The 17,975-nt window shown below is 46.1% G+C and overlaps 1 protein-coding gene and 1 non-coding gene across 2 annotated transcripts in view; one reads left to right on the plus strand and one right to left on the minus strand.

The window, feature by feature from the left end:
• NFS1 (NFS1 cysteine desulfurase) overlaps window positions 1–17,975 on the minus strand; it is a 1,222,594-nt gene that overhangs the window by 1,079,723 nt on the left and 124,896 nt on the right. Inside the window, exon 2 of the mRNA XM_069652239.1 lies at window positions 10,220–10,296. Coding sequence (XP_069508340.1) covers window positions 10,220–10,296 — 77 coding nt within the window. The remainder of the gene's footprint in view (window positions 1–10,219; window positions 10,297–17,975) is intronic.
• On the plus strand, window positions 8,696–8,859 carry LOC138581522 (U1 spliceosomal RNA). Its single transcript, XR_011304596.1, has one exon. It is a non-coding gene; the product is annotated as a U1 spliceosomal RNA (small nuclear RNA).

Here is a 17,975-nt window from a genome sequence, read left to right on the forward strand (position 1 = left end):
GTTTCTTATCTTTCGTTCTTATCTGGTGGTGCAGTGAGCTTTAACAAGTCTCTTTCTCTGTTCCTTCCACAGGTGCGGGTCTCGCAAAATGCTGTTCCGGATTGGTTGCAGCGCAAAGAATGAGTGAAGCGACTGATCGTTTATTCAGGTAAGTTTGTTCTTAATGGCAAACTCTGATGGGCATTGTTGGTAAACTTCAGACACACTGTAGTTTTCTCTGTTTCAGGAGCTACGATTGCTGCATACCTCGATCAGCAACGGTTCCAATTGAGTATCACGACGAAGGCTGTTGCAGAGCTCGGATGATGAAATCTTCGGGTAAGTATGCTCCGTGCACGTGAAAACAGGAGCGGTAAGCATTACACTGCTCTTGCAGGTAGCAGAAGAATCGCTAAGCACAGGGTGTGGTCCGGGGTGCGGTTTTATAGCCTCTGGTCGCACCCTGTAACACTAGACCACCAGGGATGTCAGGTCTTTGGGTCTGCCGGGAGCCATTTTGAGTTCCACAGCAGGTTCCATCTTGGTGGCCATGTTGGTGTGGGTCAAAGCAGCTCCTAATAAACGCCTGCGCCAGCCAGCCACCCTGCATGTCCAGTCTCTTCCTACACTAACATAGGAGGGTGTGCCTTGTGTCCTTATGCATATGCCTTGTGTTCTCACTGGGATTGTGACAGCTCAGTATTCAAAATGTGTGTTAGCAGTCAGTGGTCGACTACAGGGCATCCCAGGGTTACATAATAAATGCCAACTCACTGGTCTCGCTCTATACATCTGCTAAATCCGCTGCTGCTTCCGCTTCATCTGTTGGTTCCTGAACGTCTAGCAGTTTTGGTCGTGATGTAAAGGTAAAGGAGCAGCTGAATGCCTCTGCGGGAAGTCCCGCCCCCTTCACAGCTATATGCTGGAAGTCAGAAATCATGCCATGCTTGACACCAGTGACTGACTATTCCACTGAGAATCTTCAAGAAAAGGTATCCACTAAGAAAACCTTATCTGGTGTATCCCCGAAGAGATGACAATCTCATGGATGAAATCCCTGAAGGAATATGAAGAATGAAAGAATGGGAACTTGGTGACGTTACAAGAGATGTGCAACGCTAACCTGGACTCCTCTGGAGCATAATACCTTGCCAGCCTGTGGACCGGATACCTTGGAGCTTTTAAGATTCTTTTTCTGTTTGAACAACCAAATGACAACAATAGATATGATAGAACATATATTAACTGAGATAATACTACCTTAAATCACTCCCTTCCAACTTTATGACTGAATTCCCTTCTCACCTGTGTTTTATTATTGTGGAGCTCTCCATCCTGCTTTTCTACAGGGGCGCGTCGAGATGGAGAAAAAATAGTAACTTGGGTTGCTGATGAACTCTAGAACTTCTTTGCCTTGAAATGTCTATTTTTTGGGGAATTAGTCTTTGGGTAAGTAAACAGGTAAAAATATTGTAATCCTCAAGGACTTGAATTGACTCTTACGTTGGAGGGATCTCTCTTTCCAATTACTGTCTTCTTTCTCTTTTTCGCAGGTTCTAGGAATTCGGGAAAGAATTAAGGGATGGCTGCGGAGTTACTCAGGATGAAAAAAGGTTTTAGAAAACTTACGTTCGCCAACACGGAGTAACTGCAGCCTTCAAGGTGACGCGCGGTAACAACTGTGAGGTGAAAACTTGGAGAACCTTCAGGCACGTCAACGCTTATAACAGGTCTTCTCTGTGAAACTGTTAAGTTCGTTTTTTAACTTAAATACCTCTTGTGTTGTCTGCAGGTTTTTGGAAAGCAGAGGAAAAAACCTTCGGAAGAATTGGTGGCTGCGAGTGAATAAATGTTCTTGCTGAAGATAACCGCATTGGGGATAACTTCTGTCAGGTAAGTTTATTCTATGAACTATGGTACTCAGTAACTATTCGTAAAACTAATGTCTCTAATATCTCCTTTCTTTGACAGGTTCCGTTAGGAAAAACGCACGTTCCAGCGGAAGCAGGGCTCAAGAACTGTGGCCAATGGGCACGCTCGAGGCATTTATACAGCGAATGACGTTCACGCTCGACGGAGGCCGCCGAGGGCCATCGACGCTGCAGCCTCGAGTGGAGCGCCCTCTGGTGGAGAGAACATTTTTTAGAAGCAGCAAAGCTGAAGGTAAGGATATATCTAAGATGAGGAATACGGGGGAGGACAAAATCCATTCGAACAGTGCTGCTACTTGGGTTTTGCTGCGGCCATGTTCAGTGTATGAAATTACTGTTGAACATCATGGGAGTCTATGGAAATGGATGCTGTGAATTGTGTAAATGCCATATGTGCCAGCTAACACCGACCTTAGACTTGCTGATTGATTTAACGTTCCCTGCCTAGCCTGAATTCCTGAATGAGGACTTTGCTCCCTGACTGGGATCATGACAAGATGAGCGTGACGCACTGAGAAGACTGGCTGAAGAAGAGAATGTATGGACCGTATGACGAAGTAAAGAGTCGAGTAAACTTTCACAATGCGAAATGAAGATTGCACGTATGAAGAGCACTGCAGAAATGTAAGCCGTTTAATAACTGTACAGATGCAGCAACGCAGGTAGATTAAGTGATCATAGAAGCCAGCTATACGTAGTGAATAGACTGCAGGCGGTGCCGCCATTATATAGACTCTAGACATCGGTGTCACAACTTTAATAAGCTCAAACCCATGGAGAAAGGCTGAAGCTGTGTCACAGCAAACAAGCAGCTGAGATCGTGGAATGACCGAGAACGGCTGTCTGGCCTGGTGTCAAGGGCTGGAGCAACCAAGAACTGGTTATCCTTGAACAACAGTGAACATGAGAAGCTGAGTCATCCCTTGTTAAAGTGCAAGAAAGAATACCATAAGTGCCAAGTTTTATTCTTTTAATACAATTAAATGCTAGAAAATGGGCTGAATTGTGCTCTCCTGTCATGGGGCTATAGATGGAAATAGAAGTTGCACATGCAGCTCTAGACTTAAGATAGTGCATGCTGACACTCCCATATATTCCATGGGATGAGAATACATTGCAAGGCCAAGCTCAAAGACAATCTGCATGGCAGACGGCATGGGTGATGAGAGATGTTGGGCTAATTGGGTGGGGAGACATGGTCAAGTGACACCTGGGGTATTGGTTTACGTGCTGCTAGTGAGCCAAATGGTCCAGAAGGGCACGAGCCTGCCAACCAATTGTAAAAGGCCATTTAACGAAGAGTCTTATAGTTTGATAGCCAATGATGTACCGTGTATCAACTGATGATTTGCACTAGGGGTGGGCATGAGTTGTCCACCTGACTGTAGAGACCCAATCACAACCGGATACCGTAAAGATAGTATACTTAAATGTTCCCCTTGAGCCTAACAAAATCCCCCATGGGTTTTCGTTTATTAACCACGTAGTATGACGTCATGTATGACGAGTTTTCACTACAAAAGTGTTTTTATGAAATGTTTTCGCGTGAGCTAATGTGTGCGACATCCGCTGATGTCCGTTGTAACTCCCTGTTTTAGACAATTGATATTAAAACAGTAAAACGACTTTGCCTTCTTCCCGAGTTGGTTTGATTATTTGGTTTAAGAGTTACTCTGCATCCCATCTACTGCACGACATGTTACCTGTTAAGGGCCACAAGCTAAATAATCCCGCAGCCTGTGCCGTTCAGGAAAGAAGCCTATCTTGTTCCTCATGCGCTCTGGTGCTCGCCAGCCACTGAGACAAAGCATGAAAAAAGGAGAGCTTCGTTCTTCCACAGCTCGTCAAAGCACTACTTCCCACTGCACTTCAAGTTTTCAACTTCGAAGACCCTCTCAGGACCGACATCAGCTTCAAACACAGCAGTGGCTTACGGCGTCCTCGTTTCCCTAATTCTGCAACTGGCAACTACTTCTACTGCTCCACCTTCTTGTTCTAATGGCCTGCACCTGAAGGGGCTTCAAATATTCAAAAGTCCAGCTCAGGTGTGGGTCATTAGAAACATAAAACTGCATAATGCCTCCGAGTCCCTCTTCCTCGTCGCAGTACTTAGAGCATTGTGGGACTTGAAGTCCTCAAAGTTCTTGTTACTTTTTGTATAACAAATTTCAAGACCAACCTTATTTAATTCACTGAGGTTATTGAAAACACCTTTAGGGAAATATTTTAGATGAGAAATGGTTGGTTCTTGACTTCATAGCTGAAACCTAAGGGAGAATCATAATTATCAGAGGTATTACCCAAAATGACTTTTTACAATTTACCTTTTGCACAATTTACCTAATTATAGTGGTCCGAATTGACCTGCTGCACAATTGACCTTTACGTTATTTTATATATGTATTGGGTTGGTTTTGGTTTATAAATAATATAAGGGGATTGGGTCGGTGGAATGTAGGGGGTTTCCCCCGTATATATGTCCTAATTGACCTTCTAAATTAGGTCAATTCTCCCGAGGTCAATTGTGAAAAGGTCAATTAGTATACAACCTTATCAGAAGCCAGGGTATTCGTGTTCCGATTATATTTATTATTCCCATGGTGATCCTAACGGTTTTACTACTAACAAGGTGGGTAGATTTGGGGAGGGAAACCTCACTTCGACAACAAGCCATTAGATATTCTGGCATCATGGAAGTCTCGCCCTCCAAAGAAGAGAAATATTGTGCGTCTCCTAATGGAGCCATCCTATGCGAAGGGACCTTCTCCTCCCAGGTGAAACACCTGGATAATAACACCCCCAGGGTTAGGATCAGGTAGCGGCTGCCTTACCCTGGCAACATGGGAAGAGACTTAAGGCAGGACTTCTGTGACTTTAGGCAGGGTTTATGTGCTGACTCTGCAGGATTCATCACAGCAGGAACATGCAGGGTATTGTTCAGCTGGACACTGCCCTCTTCTCTTCCGCTATGCAGCCAGCATGAGATACACCAATAGACAGGGGTGTGCGAAACCATAGACTCACTGAATCTTACGTGCACGCTGGCACATTACTATGATTCGTCCTGCATAGTGGCCAGTGCAAATAGTGGATCAGAGGGGCATCTGACACAGGAAGGACAAAATGTCTCATTCAACATGCACCACCACCAGCAGAGCAAAGCCAGGGAAAAGGTCTCAACTGAGCTTTAGTGCCTGTGTTGAGTGCAGACTTTTAGAAGACCTTTCTGCAATGTTCGACAGGCAAATTCATCAGTTTAGTAATGATTCTGTCTGCATTTGTCCATCATTTTCCTGTGGGAAGAAATCACTTTCAATTTCCTGAGGATAGCCAGAAACAAATTCCGCTTGCCACCTATAGAGTCAGAGAATAGTGGAGGAGGTTTTTAAAGAAACAGCTGAACATCTGGAGTCTCATTTCAAGATAAAGCTATTACGTTATTTAATGTTGTGTTGATTGGCATTTGTAAATCACACATATGCCATAGGTAGTGCACCCATCACTCCCAATGGGCTTTTTGGAGTTGCAACCTCAAAACATGTTGATACTTGAAGGATCCGCAGTGGGTGTTGGCAGCTGGCAACTTGCCACCCCAACATGGCGTCAGCATATTAGAAAATATCTGGATCCTGGAACTTGCATTATTTTGATAAAATTTGTAAAAAGTATAATTATTGCTTGGGTAGTGTTTATGTCCCACGCCTGAGAAGTTGGACTGAGCCAAATGATTCAGAATGAAAAGTGGTGCACCGGTGTATTGAATATGTAGGTAAGACTGGTCTGGTGGGGTCCAGTCTGGAGTGCTTTCCCATTCGCCATGTTAGTGGTCTGTCAGGGGTTTGGGTCGCAGTCTGTGATGGATAACATTTTGTAAGCATCCAATTGGTACAGTCTTTGGAAGCTGCATGTCCATGCTAGTCTGCCTGTTGTGGTCTCATGAACAGTCAGTATTTGAAAGACTTTCTGAAGGCAAGATGATCATCCTCTGTCCTGTCGCCCTGGCAAGGAGTTTCATATATATGGATGCCAGCGATGAGAGTGAGGATACATATTGGATTTTTCAGTTTTAGAGTAACTACTGAAGCCTCTTTGCTGGATCTAAGTGTTCTGATAGGCATCAAGTGAATTAATTTCTTCTTAATGGATTCTGGGCCACTGCTATGGCAGGCACATTGATCAACAGAGTTTTGAATTGGACTCTGCGTTTGATAGGGAGCCAGCATAGTGTAAGGCATGAGAGTTGTGGTTCCATCTTTTGATGCTCAGACGGTGACTAGGTGCTGCTTTTTTAGCAAACCGTAGGCAGTTTGGCAAATACTATGGGAGCTCCATATACCAGGCTAAGGGTATAAACATGCATGACTATGTGGAAAGGTCAGGTATGGCCTGATACACCAAAGTTGGAAGCAGCAGCCTCTTACTATGGGCTGAACTTGGGTTTTAGGGCGATGCCCATAAGAGAGGCAAGGTTTATTTACCCGGAAGCAGGTTCACATTCTTCAGGCAGACGATTGGATTTGGGGTGATTGTTTAGGTGCTGGACATAAAGATCTGTTTTAGTTTAAGCTAATTTGTCATCATCCATGAGTCAAACGTGCAAGGTAGATGCCAAGTTCCAGTTTATGTGGGCGAAAGGTTTTGATAAAAGTGTACAGAATAGTATTATCTTCTTAGCTGTATAGTGGGTGAAACCAGAGTTGCTGACGTTTGCTAACGGAGGTCATGTCTCTGTGGTGGAGGATTGGCACACGATCAGCAACTTTGGAGGCAAAAGACAAAGAACATGTGAAGTGGAGAGACAAGCCCGAGTTTGTGAGTAAAGTTGTGGTGAGAAAACCCACCAAAAGCTGGGAGAAAGATAAAGAAGGTGCTCCTTGAGCAACTTGGACTGCGAAAAGGAGACAAAGCCCAGAAAGAGTAGCAAAGGAGAATCAGTGACGAAAGGATGTGGGGTTGAGAGACACCAAGAGGGAGCTTAGGAGGGGAAAATTGCGACCAGGAACTTAGGAAGACCCCAAAGAGGAAGTGCATACTGGAAGTTGAGGTTAAAATGCTCACAACGCTTTGCGCAGGAGAAGTGTAAATTGGTGTAAAAGCCTAGCACAGGGGTGCTAGCAAAGTCGAGAGAGCCAAGGACAAACTGCAAACTTGCAGCAGATGTGATCCTAAAACCCGAGCACAGCGATTCTTACGAAACAAAGAGCCCCAATGAGATTGCTTACTAGGAGATGTGGTGCTAGCACTGCAGAAACCTAATTCAGTGGTTCTGACAATTTAAGAGTCAAGGAATAACGGAGTAATGAAATGCCCCTTTCATTACAGGAAAGGGGCAGCTTGATACACAGAAGGAGAAGATAAGCAGTGCAGGATTGCATGTTGGCATTTGTGGTCCAGATGCACATAACATAGGCTTTCCTTTTCCTGGCCAGGCTGTCAATGGTGATTCTAACTTTGACTCAGTGAACTAAAGCGAGCGGCTTCAAGAGCTAATCACTGAACAGACTCTAGTACCCCGAGATCTAACGAAAGTTCTTAACAACCTTGAAAACCAAAAGGTTGATCCAAAGGGCCCCCAGATTTTGAAATAATTGCATACCTAGAAAATAAAGTATTTTTCTACTTATCTAAATCAAACATGGTCTTCATTTGCGTAACATCACTCGGAGTAATGTTCAGTTCAAAGAATCCATTTAATCCGGGAGACCGCCACATGTTTGTTGAATAGGGAGGTATATAGGGGATGTGTGTCTAACTGTGGGGCGGAGACTCGGATTTACAAATAGCAACACTTTTGCTTTGCCCAGGACCAAAATGTGAAACCATTAGTGGACCACGCAGCTTACAGAGGCTGTTCGTGTAGACCAGGGTTGTCCAACATGCGGCCCTCCAAGCCATTTTATGTGGTCCGCGAGGCTCAAGATCACAGACAAAGGATTAGGGTTACATTTGTAGTTTCGTTGTAGTGCACACACATTATGATTTCCATTGGCTAAGAAACAGCCAATGGAAATACAGTTACCATGCAAAGCATGGCATAGCAGTGGAAATAAATAAAATAAATAAATGCCTTGCATAGTAACGGTATTTCCATGGAAATCGTAACACGTAATGTGTGTGGGTGGAGCGAAGGGCACACATCGCCACCTTCACACTTTTGTAACAGAGGCTGTGTGTGAGCCAGCAGCTCAGCACAGCCCAGCCCAGCTCAGCCCAGAAGCATCACGGTGCCACGTGCGTGTACACCGAGGCCTAGTTCTGGTAAGTGCTGCCTGCTATATGTATGTTGCGGCACGCAGTGCTTTTGAGCCTCCGAGATGCTGCTTGCCAGATACTTGAGTTTCCCTGTATCTGGCCAGCAGTATCTTGGAGACTCAAAAGCACTGCTTTGCGCCTGTTTATTTGATCATGGGTTGAGGTCAGCGATTGCAATTTGGCAGGCCGCCCGCCCCTAAACCCTGCTCAGGGAAAAGAAAGGACAAAAAAAGTGCCCACGCGCAAACTAACTTCCTCTCGTGACCCCATGCAAGGGGTCACTAGAGGAAGTTACAGTCCTCAGCCACGACTCGGTTAATTTTTTTATTTTTGAAATGTTTGTCGGATACGTGGATCTGGCTTATTTATTTATGCAATGTTTGTCAGATACCTGTATCCGACAAACATTGCATAAATAAATTAACCGGGTCGTGGCTTCGGGAGGGTTGGGGCTGCGTCAGGGCCTCCCTTCTAACTCTCGCTTAGCAGGGATTCCAGAACGGGCCAAATCCTTGCCCTCTTGTTTGCAACTCACACTTACCTGGCAGGGGAGAATCTGTGATCAGAAACGCAGATCTCCCAGGGTGGGACTCGCACATTGCACATCGGATTTGCTGACCCCTGCGATGTCCCCAAATGCGGGATTCTCGACTGCATTATTTCTGGTAGTGGGGGACTGAGTTTGCGCTTTCCCCTGATTGATTGGTGAAAGAAATAAAAGATAAAGTGTGCACTAGGCCTGCTAGGTTGGTTGCACACAAAGCCCCTGCTCTTGTAGCATAATGTATTTTGCTGCAGTTACGAGGAGGGCCAGCTCTGAGCAGGGCAGGCCCACAGCCCTGATTTACTGGTAATTTCACTAAGTGAGCTGGGCATTCATCAGCCCACAGAAGTTCCCGAGAATCGTGGTGTCTGATTGGCCTGTAGAACATCTGCAAGACAACCAGAGATTCTGATTGCACTGCCAGAGCGTGCCCAGGCGCTGCATGGCAAATACATACCCAGCCAATTATCCCAGATGTAGTATAAAACCCACTGTGGCCACTATCTTGGCTTTGCTTTACTTCGGTTCCTCTTTTGATTGCGTGGTTTAACCTGTTCAGGAAAGGTCATCAACAAGTTACTAATCATGCAATAAAAAAAGTTCTTTGTTCTCACATTGGGTTTCTTAAATTAGATTCACCTTTGGGTGAGCGATTTTCCACATTGTATCTGTTGAATTATGCTTCTTTCATTACCACAGAACTAATGAATGTGTATTACAGAGATAGGCCATATGTATTGGACACACTGCACATGCTCAGGCAGCATCAATCATGCTTTGCACAGGGCAATGCTGGCCTAAATTGGCAACAGCAAGCATGGACATGTTGCTACAGAAGCATATTTTGGGAACAACCAGCATGACAATGTGTTACATCAGTGACAGTGCTGTCTTACACTGTGGTCACATTGATCATTAAAATGTGTTGTAAAATGTTCCGTTGGTGACATGGAATTTTCATGTTCCCCTTTAGTACAGATTGTATACGTATGGCTTTTTGGTCACTTTCTGCTGTAAAATGCACCATTTCAATCCCATATTTGAAAAAGAATTCTTGGGGGGAGGGTGAAGGGAACCCACCCCGAACCCTCCCTAGATCCTTATAGCTCCCTCGCTATCCTCGGTCACCCCCACTATTTCAGAAAAATATTGGCACATACACACTGAAAGAAATCACAAGCAACTAACCTTTGATCACTGCCCCAGACACCAAAAGCTATCTTTGGGACTGCATGGCTATCACTGTCTGTGATGCTATTGTGTCAAAGGTCACACAAAATTGCTTTGGGCAAGATTGTTGACTTTTGGCTCACCGGCCCACTGGGTGACAAAAAGTTAATGCTTCTGCCCACATTCAAAAACGTTGGACAAGCCTGGTGTAGACACTCTCGCAACTAAAAGTCTAATGTAAACCAGGCTCTGATTTGTATACAGGTCACAGTCTCTTTGATTACATCCACATAAAAAAGCATGTAAATATTAAATAGGAACATTAATATAGAAAGTCACAAACCAGTGGAGTGGTCGCCTGAACATCCATGTACAAAGGGCGGAGCTCAGATTCCTGAAGACGTTCATGACTACTCTTTTCTAAGAACAAAATGAAGGGGGAAAAAAACGTTAATTATGGGAAAATATTACTTTAGAAAAATTATCATTAACAGGACAATGCTCTGTCACAAAATTAAAATATACAGTGTCAGTATAATCTTGGGAAACTAGCAATTTCTGGCTGCAAAGAAACGAAAATGAATTTGTGAACATTTCTGTGCATTTCTATACCAATGTGTCACTGCTAAGTGAATGTCGCGCTGGATGACCCACACAGGGAAGCCCATATTAAGCCCTACATGGGGGAAGTATATGATGCATCCATCGGAGCACCACCACACCAACAAATCATGCATGCCTAATGAGGACTGCTATAGTGCCCAAGTCAACCCTGGTGCATAACAAAAGAAATTGGACAGCAAGACATGCATTACTTACCGTAAAAGCATTTCTGATGGTTGTATCTGCTTAGATTCACATGCTGTGCGTAGTCCGACATCCAGTGGTCACTGCAGAGTATTGCATCTTGTTTTTCGAAAGTCGAAAAGGGGACGTCGACATAGGCGTGTCTGTAATACTATCCCTATAGTGACGTGTAGTGTACCCAAAATCCCTCACGCATCGAGGTCACTCCGTTTGTATTTTTTCTGCCAAGAAGGAGCCTTAGACTAGGTGAGTGAGTACAGAAAAGAGAAAGTAATAAGACGTCTATGTTCCTTCCATCCGAGCAGGGCGGAGGGTGGGCGCATGTAAATCTAAGCAGATGCAACCATCAGAAATGCTTTTATGCTAAGTAATGCATGTCTTCTGATGTTTGTTCATCTGCTTAGAATCACATGCTGTGCATAGACTAGCGAGCCATACCCGGAGTTGGAGGTGGGTTGTGAGCAGGAACAGTAGAGAAAATATGTCTTAGTACTGCTTGTCCCACCTGGGAATCAGATCTAGAATGGGCATCTAGACAATAGTGTTTTGTAAAGGTGTGTACAGAACTCCAGATTGCCGCCTTGCAAATGGACTCAAGGGGAACATTTGCAATGAATGCTATGGATTCCCCAGTGCCTCAAGTAGAATGTGCTCTCGGCTTTCAGGGCAGTTCTCTCTTAGCAAGAGTGTAACAGAGAGTGATGCATTGGACAATCCATCTAGATATAGTGGATTTGGAAATTGCATCTCCTTCTCTTCCTGTCGCCACCGAGACAAAGAACTGATTAGTCTTTCTCAGTGGTCTAGTTCTTTCCATATAAAACATGACCGCTCTGCGCACATCAAGTGTGTGCAGGCTTTTTTCTCCCAAGTTTGATGGGTTTTGAAAGAACGTTGGTAGTTCTATAGACTGGTTGACATGGAATTTTGAAATGAACTTCGGTGCAAACCTAGGGTGTGTGCGTAGAACCATCTTATCTTTGTGAACTGTTACAAAGGGATCTAGTATAGAGAGGGCTTGTAGTTCACTCACCCTCCTAATAGAAGTGATAGCTATCAAGAAAGCAGTTTTAAGAGTGAGATTCTTAAGGGTTACTTTATGCATGGGTTCGAAGGGGGAGCCCATTAGCCTGGTTAGTACAACATTCAGGTCCCATCCGGGAGCTGGCTTAGATATAGGAGGGTGAATTCTTTTCACTCCCTCCATGAAGGCTTTAATAACTGGAACTTTCCACCATGACACCTTATGTTGAGACGTAGTGTATGAGGAGAGTGCAGCTAGGTGAACTTTAATAGAATTAAAGACTAATCCTGAGTCCAACAAATGAGTCAGGTATAGAACAATTTGTGTGGGGGAGCAGTCAACAGGGTTGATGCTCTGACTTACACCAGATGACGAACCGTTTCCACTTGCTAGAGTAGCAGTACCAAGTGTTCGGTTTCCTTGCCTCTCTGAGAATGTCCATGCATCTCTGTGGGAGCTGCAAATGTCCAAATTCTATGACCTCAGGAGCCAGGCTGCCAAGTTCAGGGTCTGTGGGCATGGGTGCAGCGTTCGGCCCCTGTCCTGTGACAGCATGTTGTTCAGACAGGGTAGTTTCACCGGAGGAGACAGTGACATCTCCATCAGATGAGCGAACCAGGGTTGCCGGGCCCACATGGGGGCCACCAGTATAATGGTAACTGGTTCCTGGTGCATCTTGTGCACTATCTTGTTGAGAAGGGGAGTCAGGGTAAAAGCGTAGACACATTTCCCTGACCATGTTATCCAGAGACCGTTCCCCTTGGAGCGGTTCTGGGGGTACCTGGAGGCATAATCTTGGCATTGGGTGTTCTCCAGAGTTGCAAACAGGTCGATATATGGGAAGCCCCATTCCGCGAAAACGTTGGAGACAATGTCTTCTTGTAATCGCCATTCGTATTCTGCGGGCAGAGGGAAGTCTCTGCTGAGTTTGTCTGCCAGAAGATTGAGTTCCCCTGGTACATGTTGAGATAACAGGAACATGTGTTTGAGAGCCCACTTCCAGATGTTCTGGGACAGCTTGGACAATCCTGGAGAGTGAGTGCCCCCTTACTTGTTCAGGTAGTACATGGCTGCGGTGCTGTCTGTGAGGACCAGCACTGTTTTCCCTTGTAGGTGTGTCTGGAAACCCTTCAGTGCTTTGAAGACCGCCAGAAGTTCCAGCAAATTTATGTTTTTGGACGCTACACTCGGAGTCCAAACTCTGTGTGCAGTCTGATGGGATAGGTGAGCCGCCCATCCTGTGAGGGATGCGTCTGTGGTAAGAGTGGCTTCCACTGCGGGGGTGGCGAATGGTTTCCCTAACACAAGGTTTGCCTTCGACCACCATTGCAGCGAGAGAACCAAGCCCTGCAAGACCACCATTAGATCATCCAATTGTCCGCTGGCCTGACACCACTGGCTGTTGAGCCACTCTTGCATTGGACGCATGCACAGGCGCGCGTAAGGTACCAAATTAATACATGACGCCATCATTCCTAGCAATCGCATGGCTTTGCATACCGTCACCTCTCGACCGGCTACATATTGAGGGATCTAAAACAGCATTTCGGAGGGGAAGACGAGGCCGTCCTTTGTTCGAATTAGAGCCCTTAGGAATTGGTCGACTAGGCTGGGGTCTAGACTGGACTTCTTCTCGTTGATGGAGAAGCCCAGGCGGAACAAAAGGTCTACAGTCTTCTGGGTATTTGAGAAGCATGCTTCGTAAGAATCCCCTGTTATGAGCCAGTCGTCGAGGTAAGGGTACACCGGAATGGACAACCTGTGCAGGTGAGCCGCTGCCACTGCCAGTACCTTCGTGAATACCCTTGGAGCTGAAGCTATGCCGAAGGGTAGCACTTTGAACTGATAGTGTTTGCCTTCTATCATGAACCTGAGGTATTTTCTGTGCGCTGGCAACATTGAAATATGAAAGTATGCATCTTTCATGTCCATTGTTGCCATATAATACCCCTGTGTGAGCAGGGGAATTACCTCCTGCAAAGTCACCATACGAAATTTTTGAGGTTTTACGAATTTGTTCGCTGGGCGAAGATCTAGTACAGGGCACATAGTTAAATCCTTTTTGGGTACAAGGAAGTACACTGAATAAATACCCTCTTTTAACTGTGATACAGGCACGACCTCCATTGCTCCTTTTTCCAGTAGCAGTTCGACTTCCTGAATAAGGATCGAGAGGTGTTCCGGTGATAGGCGTCTTCCCCTTGGGGGTCTGAGTGTAGGGGACCAACTGAATTAAATGCAAAAACCGTGGGCTATTGTTGACAGTACCCAGTGGTCTGTGGTAATTCCCTCCCATGCTTGTAGGAATGATGTTAACCGGCCCCCTAGCGGAGATGCATGGGAGGGGACAAGAACTTTCGGGTCATTTGGTGTTGGCAGCTGGGAAGCCTCTGGGAGTGGGGCCCGACCTCTTCCTTTGCCACGACGTTGTCCTCTCTGAGCATATTGTCCACTGGTTCCCTGAGTGGAGGATCAGTTGCCTGCTGAGGAGTATTATTGTTGTTGTTGGTGGTGGTGGTTTTGTCGTTGCCCAACAAAAAAGCACCTGTTGCCGTAACCTCGCTTATTAGGAGGTCTTGTGATTTGGTCCAGTCTCTTTAGAGTGTCAAATTCCTTCTTAGCTGTCTCCAGTGCGTCGTCAACCGCCTTACCAAACAAGTTTGAGTCTTCAAGGGGTTTGTTGATGAGGGACGGCTGGGTTTCTGGCTTGAAACCCGAGTTCCTGAGCCAAACATGACACTTAAGAAGTACCCCCTGGACTAGTGACCGGACAGCCGTCTCCGCAGCATCAGGCGTGTTCTTAATGATGCATTGGTTTACCAGAGTACCTTCTGTCACAATGGCTAACAAATGGGTTTGTAAGGGATCAGGAGCTTCTTGTATGCCTTCGCGCAACATTCCCCACTGGGCATCAGCGTAGCTTGCCAACAAAGTATTGTTGTTGGCAATCCGCGTGGAGAAAGCTACAGAGGATGTAATCCTTTTCCCCCCCAAGGCATAAAGCTTCTTCCCCTCCTTGTCTGGGAGTGCTTCTTTTCCTCATGGTGGTTACTACCAGGGGATCAGGTATGGAGTGACCCCTAATATATAAGGGATCTGACGGTGAGGTGCTAAAAAGCTTCTAAATTCTTGGGTTGATACCTCTAACCAATGCAGGTGTGGATAAAGATGGAACTAGGCATCTCTTGACTGAGGCAAGAAGGGGGTATGGCCTGGCTAGTAGGTGGATTTTCCTTAATTATTTTCTTCACAAAGTCTACTTCTGGAGTAATTTCCCCTGTATCAATTTCAAAATGTGCTGCCGCCTTGCGTAGCAATGCATTGAAAGTGGGTTGGTCATCCACAGGTGACGGGTTTCTGACCGGTGTGGTCTGAGGAGAAGACAGATCTAAAACATCAGGGTCTGTTGACGCCCCTGGAGACTGCCAGGGCTGCGGTCCACATATGTCTGGGTCTTCTTCAAAATCCCCTACAAGGTCTTGTAGATCCTCAGTATTTAGGAACTCTTCATCTTTGTGAAAATGTGGGTCCACTTAAGTGAGGTCATATGTATCAATTTCCTCTTCAAGTGGGTCAGAGAGTCTTGGATATTTGGCCCTAGGGTCTTCATGGAGTATCTCTCTAGGCCTTTTGGGTGTAACGTGTTCAGGGGTGGACATAAACCTATCTAGTTTGTCCATACACGATTGACATCTTTCCATAGTCCACTGGGATAACCCTGAACGGTCTAGTGGCGGAAAGGTGTGCTCCTCCGCCTCTAGGCGTCGAGATCCCTACTATAGCATGGAGGATATACCCCGTCGCCCTCTGAGAAACCTTCTCGTGGGCCTGACACTGGGGATGTATCTTTAGGTCTTCCCTTCGACAGGGAGGAGGGGGGGGGGGTCCGGCGTACCTTCCGTAGGTTTCGGAATCTCTCTGGCCTTGTGAGCGGGTGTCGGCGACTCTTTCGCCGTTCGTCTTTGAGCGTCAGTGGAGACTATTCTAGCCAAGCTATCGACGACTAGTTTGTCCATTGAGGGCTGGTCGTGAACGGTTTTCGGCGGTGCAAGCAGAACCTTTTCGCCAACGGTCGCTCTCTTACGAGACGTTTCATCTGACGTTTTGGTGGTAGCGCCCTTAGTTGTGGACGGCCCAGTCGCTAGTCGCGCATGTGGCTGCATGAAGGGCTGGCAACCCTTACGGTCAGTGGAGGCTGCCGGTAGGTTTGGCATCTCCGTTGACGCTGGGGCCTTCTTCGACTTAGTTGAGGGAGGGGCGTGGGTTGTGTGTTTAGTTTTCACTTTTCCATGTGCATCGGCGTCGCCGGGGTGTACATCCTCATAAGTAGGGGGTGAGCCGAACTTTTCGGGGCCGGGGACAGACGCAGAGGAGCGGGAGCGCTCCTTAGAGAGGTCGACAACCTCCGATACGGAGGTCGCGTAATCACTATCCCCCTCATCTCATTCGGCGGCGGCGGATGAGGAATCAGCCTTCGAAATAGCGTAGGCTGCCCACCTGCGGTCCTTCAAAGTTTTTGGATGAAGGAATTTACAGGCCGCACAGCCGGCCTCGTTGTGGTCGAGGGGTAAGCAGCGGTTACACCGCTTATGCTTATCCTTCTACGTGAATTTGCCGTTATGAGGGCAAAATCTAAAAGGAGTCCTCTCCATAGCTGAGGATGTAATAATAAGTGATAACAACCCCGAAGGAAAGGAGGGGAAGAGAAAGGCATTCTAGAAGAAAACAGAAATGTCCACAACAACCCCCACTCTCCCTACTGTGTAGGCCGGCGAGGCCGGGCCACGCGTTCGGCAGCACCGATAGGATCACCTCCGTCGAGACCACCCCCGTCGAAGATCTTGACTCGGCGGGGAAGTTGCTTAGCCGTCGAAAGAGGGCTGGAGGCGTTTGGATTAATGATAACTGACAAAACGACCACGGGCGGAATAAATGGTAATGGCAATGTCTCTTATGAGCTCTGCACAAGGCGACCAGTATTCTGGGCGGATAAAAACAATCTGAGGGACCTCGACGCGTGAGGGATTTTGGGTACACTATACGTCACTATAGGGATAGTATTACAGACACACCTATGTCGACGTCCCCTTTTCGACTTTCGAAAAACAAGATGCAATACTCCGCAGTGACCACTGGATGTCGGACTATGCACAGCATGTGATTCTAAGCAGATTAACAAATATCAGAAAATAGGTTATTACTTAGCACCTTTCGTTTGGTCCTATGTAGGCCAGAGCCCCATGGGTCCCTGTGACAATGTAGATACCGGTGTGTCTAGAAATTGCAGACTTAATGCCTTGAATTACAAATACAGGAAGTCCTGCATGTATGGATTTCCTCTATTGTTTAACTCTTCTCCTGGTTGCCTAGTGAACAAGCGTCGTTGAGACAGAGCCGGAGAACGACGGTTATAGCCGGGCTTACTAGAAGTGGTGTGTTTTTAACCTGCTGACACTGAACTGCCTAACCGCCTACTGAGAGGGATTCGTATTGCAAAGAAAGCAGATTGATCGCTTCGTCAAGAGAAGCTAATGAGTTGTGCTGTTCCGCGCGTCGTGGAGGGGGAAGCAACCAGGAGAAGAGTTAAACATTAGAGGAAAGTCCATACATGCAGGACTTCCTGTATTTGTAATTCAAGGCATTAAGTCTGCAATTTCTAGACACACCGGTATCTACATTGTCACAGAGCCCCATGTTCCCATAATATGCTCGCTTGGTATTCAACAGGAAAAAGTACTCTGCAGTTAGACAAGGGAGTCCACGTGAATATGGTTAAGGAGATATTGTGCCCACCCTTCCTGGTCAGGCTCTGACCAAAAACACACATTGCTGGCGTGAGACAGTTTTTGGGGTCAAAGTGGGCCACTGTTTTGGCCAATTTGGGCCAGTTCGATGAGTTAATTCACTCTGCCGCTATTAGTTTTGACCAGTGTTGCTGAATATATGTTCTTTAAAATGCACAATTTACATCACAATTTATTTTTTAAAAAACTCTCCCTTGGTTAGTATTTAAGCAGTGTCACAAAAAGGAATTAATAGGAATTTGCAATTTTATGGCCCAGTTCGACCCTGTTCCTGGTCCAACTTCCCTTCGCAAAAACATCCAATTCAACCCAGCAACATCCCTCCGTTGACAGGAAAGTTCTGGACATAAAGAGTGAAGTGTGTTGCTGTAGGCCATTTGTACTATTGTGTAGCTTTTTTCTCATGCCCAAGATAGGCAGACTTTTGCTTTTGTTGCAGGTGACCATCTCAAACCTTACCCATC

The sequence above is a fragment of the Ambystoma mexicanum genome, chromosome 3p (genome assembly GCF_040938575.1).
Source record: "Ambystoma mexicanum isolate Mex_15411 chromosome 3p, UKY_AmexF1_1, whole genome shotgun sequence".
Lineage (NCBI taxonomy): Eukaryota > Metazoa > Chordata > Amphibia > Caudata > Ambystomatidae > Ambystoma > Ambystoma mexicanum.